Below are 5,000 nucleotides of genomic sequence, written 5' to 3'. Positions count from 1 at the left end.
CAAACTTGTTTTCCCCATAAGAATGAATGTAATTACTCCGTTCCAAAACCTCAATCGATCGCTTATTTCTGCATTTAAAAAGTATTTGTGGCCTATTTTAACAAACAAATACACTGCAAATTACTGTGATGTAAACATAATTTAACACTTACCCATGTGGTAGTGGATGATTGTGAGATGCACAGAACTACACCACACTCGTACTTTTACACTATTTCCTTCTTGGTTTTAATGGAAATTCTATTTACTTAGAAGACATTTTTCAAGATTTCTAGTGAAATAAAAATATAACACTAAAAAAACAACGAGAGCGACCGAGCCACACGAGATGAACTAAGCGACTGATGTTACCCTCGGCTGAAAGAAAGGGGAACCGGCAGCGTGGGTTTGCTTGTGCCTTCGAACATTTGCTCGCAAAATAGTGTAAAATTTTGAGAGGAAGGTCGCGCATATCTCCGTTTGCTCGTACTATTAGTTGCTATATATATATATATATATATATACATTATTATTTTTAAATAACACTTACTTTTCCAGCATTTTGTTTCCCCACAATTTTATATATATATATATATATATATATATATATATATATATATATATATATATATATATATATATATATATATATATATATTATAAGTTATAATTTTCCATCACAGGAAACTCGCATTATTTGATGATTGGAGTTCATTAGCTGTGTATGTGTCCATGGACAACACCGTAGTGATCGAAGACATCAGTAAGTTTCCTCCTTTTATTCTCTTTAGAGAATTACTCTCTAGTGTACACAATAAAGAGTTATGAGTTATCTCTCACTCTCCATTAGAAAAGCAGTGTCATCAGAAAGTGAGGTCCAGTCGGTGTGTGTGGGGAGAAGCAGAACCTCCTCCATCAGGTGAGACGTTGTCATCAGGACACACTTTGACGGACAACTCGGAGCAGCGCCAGGCTCCGTCTCCCATCTCCCATTCCCTGCATTCCCTAGACTGGAAGCCTCTGCTGCTGCTCATCCCACTCCGCATGGGCATCAACAACATCAACCCCATCTACATCCAGGCCCTGAAGGTACAAACTCAGTAGAAGTCTTACTTCTATAATGTGTGATGTGTTTGATATGATCTGGATTATTTAATATAGTGTTTTAAATTAATACATTATTTTTAATGAAGGAATGTTTTAAGATGCCTCAGTCATGTGGAGTTCTTGGTGGAAAACCCAACCTGGCTTATTACTTCATTGGTTTTATAGGTGAGTAACACCTGTGTGTGTGTGTGTTAGATAAAGACTCTAATCAGAAAGCAGTGTCAAAAACACTGAGACAAACAAAATCTGCGTCTCTGTGTCTCAGTGGCTGTGTTTGTGTCTGTGTCTCTTTATCTTAGTGTCTGTCTGTGTCTCAGTGTTTGTGTCTCAGTATCTGTGTTTGTGTCTCAGTGTCTGTCTCTGTGTCTGTGTTTGTGTCTCAGTGTTTGTGTCTCAGTCTCTGTGTTTGTGTCTCAGTGTCTGTCTCAGTCTCTGTGTTTGTATCTCAGTGTCTGTGTTTGTGTCTGTGTCTCTTTATCTTAGTGTCTGTCTGTGTCTCAGTGTCTCTGTGTCTCAGTGTTTGTGTCTCAGTGTCTCTCTGTGTCAGTGTTTGTGTCTTAGTGTCTGTCTCTGTGTCTGTGTTTGTGTCTGTGTTTGTGTCTCAGTGTCTCAGTGTTTGTGTCTCAGTGTTTGTGTCTCAGTGTCTCAGTGTTTGTATCTCAGTATCTCAGTGTTTGTGTCTCAGTGTCTGTGTTTGTGTCTCAGTGTTTGTGTCTCAGTGTCTCAGTGTTTGTGTCTCAGTGTTTGTGTCTCAGTGTCTCAGTGTTTGTGTCTCAGTGTCTTAGTGTTTGTGTCTCAGTGTCTCAGTGTTTGTGTCTCAGTGTCTCAGTGTTTGTGTCTCAGTGTCTCTGTGTCTCAGTGTTTGTGTCTCAGTGTCTCAGTGTTTGTATCTCAGTGTCTCAGTGTTTGTGTCTCAGTGTCTCAGTGTTTGTATCTCAGTGTCTCAGTGTTTGTGTCTCAGTGTTTGTGTCTCAGTGTTTGTGTCTCAGTGTTTGTGTCTCAGTGTCTCAGTGTTTGTATCTCAGTGTCTTAGTGTTTGTATCTCAGTGTCTCAGTGTTTGTGTCTCAGTGTCTCAGTGTTTGTGTCTCAGTGTTTGTGTCTCAGTGTTTGTTTCTCAGTGTCTCAGTGTTTGTGTCTCAGTATCTCAGTGTTTGTGTCTCAGTGTTTGTGTCTCAGTGTTTGTGTCTCAGTGTTTGTATCTCAGTGTTTGTGTCTCAGTGTTTGTATCTCTGTGTCTCAGTGTTTGTATCTCAGTGTCTCAGTGTTTGTGTCTCAGTGTCTGTGTTTGTGTCTCAGTGTCTGTGTTTGTGTCTCAGTGTTTGTGTCTCAGTGTCTGTGTTTGTGTCTCAGTGTTTGTATCTCAGTATCTGTGTTCGTGTCTCAGTGTCTGTGTTTGTGTCTCAGTGTCTCAGTGTTTGTATCTCAGTGTCTCAGTGTTTGTGTCTCAGTGTTTGTATCTCAGTGTCTCAGTGTTTGTGTCTCAGTGTCTCAGTGTTTGTATCTCAGATGTGTCAGATTTCAGACTGTTAATTTCACCGTTCTGTAAATGTTCTGTTTTGCCCCACACTCAGATGATGAGCTGATATATTTGGATCCTCACACCACTCAGTGTGCTGTAGACTCTGAGACGGACCTCAGGGTGGAGGATCAGACCTTCATAGTCAGAGGAGTCCTCATCGCATGAAGATCACCAGCCTCGACCCTTCTGTAGCTCTGGTGAGAATTCACCACACACCATCACATCACTGTCAGGAGGTTTGTGTGGAAGACCAAACTAAAACTCGTGGAGAAGCTGAAGCTCAGTAGCGGTGTGTGTCCTGGGTCCAGTGAAAGGTCTGAAGCATCTCCATTAAATTATCTGTAGCTGTTACAGAGGACATTTTACATCATAAACATTTCAAGCGGTTTATTAAATATAATTCAGACAGACTCGGCAATGCATTACATTTATTACTATTTAATAATGTTTTAGATTTAAACTGACTGAGAAACGTAGAAAACACACACACACACACACACACACACACACACACACACACACACACACACACACAAGAAGAAGAATATACTTTTGTCACTAATACATTACAGCACAGTGAAATTGTTTCTACGCATATCCCAGCATGCTCAGAAGCAGAGTGCAGAGTCAGCTATAATACAGTGCCCCTGGAACACAGGGTTAAGGGCCTTGCTCAAGGGCCCAAGAGTGGCAACTTGGTAACCTGGGGCTTGAACCCACGACACACAAACATAAAAAACACACAAAAACACAAACATAAAAAACACACACAACACATGAATTCATCAGTTCATCTACATAATTTTCCCTGTCCTTTTCTAACACACTCACACACTCACACACACACACACACAGTATTGTTAGTTGTGTTTGTGTGTGTGTGTGTGTGTGTGTGTGTGTGTGTGTGTGTGAGTGAACAGGGCTTCTTCTGTAAGAGTGAGGAGGACTTTGACACCTGGTGTAATCAGGTCCAGCAGGTAGATCTTTAAATAAATAAATAATCCTAATGGTCATGTTCAGGATTTTATTCAGGTTCTTAATCATTTCTGCTCCGTGAACTTTCAGGAAATTCTGAAGAAACGGAACTTGCGGATGTTTGAGCTGGTAGAGAAACATCCATCTCACTGGCCACCATTCATTCCTCCAACTAAACCTGAGGTTCAGACCACAGGAGCAGGTGAGAGCACTGACACCATGACCTTCACACTCTACACTTCTCCTTAAAGCTGATTCAGCTGCACAGGAGCTCACTCTCCTGTTTATTTAATCAGTGTACTGATGTGAGACGGAAGTGAGTTTCTGTGAGAAGGAGGTGAGTTTCTGTGAGCAGGATGTGGGTTTTTGAGACTGAGGTGAAATGAAGGTGAACTTATGAGAGACGTGATCTTGTGCGTGACCGAGGAGAGTGTTGGATGGGAGCTTGTGTGAGACCGGTGTTTGTGTGGGAGAGAGTGAGTTTGTGTAAGACAGATGAGATAGAGGTGAGTTTGTAAGAAGGAGGTGTTTGTGTGAGACGGAGGTAAGAAGAGGTGAGCTTGTGTGAGATGGAGGTGAGTTTGTATAAGACAACAGTGAGAGGGAGGTTGGTTTGTGTGAGACAGGTGAGTTTTTGTGAGACAGAGGTGAGTCTGTGAGAGACAGGGATGAGTTTATGTGAGAGGGAGGTGAGTTTGTGTGAGACTGAGGTGAGACAGAGATGAGTTTGTGTGAGACAGAGGAATTCCTGTCTCTTGACTGGATTTTGATAATGAAGTAAATAAACACGGTGACTGATTAAATCCGATTGTGAGAGATGATCAGATGTTCCAAGCTCTTACTGATCAATGTTTTATTTTTTTTCGTTTGTTTTCTTCACAGAATTCATCGAGTCCACAGATAAACTGTTTGAGTCTGAGGAGGAGTTTGAGATCCTGAGTGTTTGAACTGCACAGGTCTAAACTTCACACAGTCTAAAGCATCAAGTTTCTACTGATCATCACAAGTGCCTCAGATCAGCACCAAGCGCAGGATACGCAAAAAAGAAATAAAAGAATAGAAAAACGCCTGGAGCTGAAGAACACCGAGCTGAAGAACACCGATCGCTCCAACGTCCTGAGGACAGGTGACATCAGTGTTCCAGAAACACCTCATATCAAGTCTCACCTCGGAGTCACAACAAGAAAAAGCCAAGGATTACTGTAGCCACTGTGTGATTTTAACTCTGTTTTAGACTCTCTCTCTCTCTCTCTCTCTCTCTCTCTGTGTGTGTGTGTGTGTGTGTGTGTGTGTGTGTGTGTGTGTGTGTGTGTGTGTGTGTGTGTGTGTGTGTTTAAAACTGTTTGTTTGAATTAGATGTATTGTACTGTAACAAAACATCTGCACAGGACTTAAACAAAACACCCCTGGAGTCTTTGT

The 5,000-nt window shown here is 41.4% G+C and overlaps 1 protein-coding gene across 1 annotated transcript in view; it reads left to right on the top strand.

The window, feature by feature from the left end:
* atg4a (autophagy related 4A, cysteine peptidase) overlaps nucleotides 1-5,000 on the top strand; it is a 10,348-nt gene that overhangs the window by 5,157 nt on the left and 191 nt on the right. Inside the window, 8 exon segments of the mRNA XM_046868503.1 lie at nucleotides 663-742; nucleotides 830-1,068; nucleotides 1,173-1,251; nucleotides 2,659-2,739; nucleotides 2,742-2,803; nucleotides 3,527-3,583; nucleotides 3,672-3,783; nucleotides 4,464-5,000. The exon segment at nucleotides 4,464-5,000 is cut by the window's right edge and continues 191 nt beyond it. Of these exon segments, the coding sequence (XP_046724459.1) occupies nucleotides 663-742; nucleotides 830-1,068; nucleotides 1,173-1,251; nucleotides 2,659-2,739; nucleotides 2,742-2,803; nucleotides 3,527-3,583; nucleotides 3,672-3,783; nucleotides 4,464-4,528 (775 nt within the window). The 3' untranslated portion in view covers nucleotides 4,529-5,000.

The sequence above is a fragment of the Silurus meridionalis genome, chromosome 15 (assembly GCF_014805685.1).
Source record: "Silurus meridionalis isolate SWU-2019-XX chromosome 15, ASM1480568v1, whole genome shotgun sequence".
In the NCBI taxonomy this organism is placed as follows: Eukaryota; Metazoa; Chordata; class Actinopteri; order Siluriformes; family Siluridae; genus Silurus; species Silurus meridionalis.
Note: the sequence above shows the minus strand (reverse complement) of the source record. Positions and strands in the feature narration are given on the sequence as shown.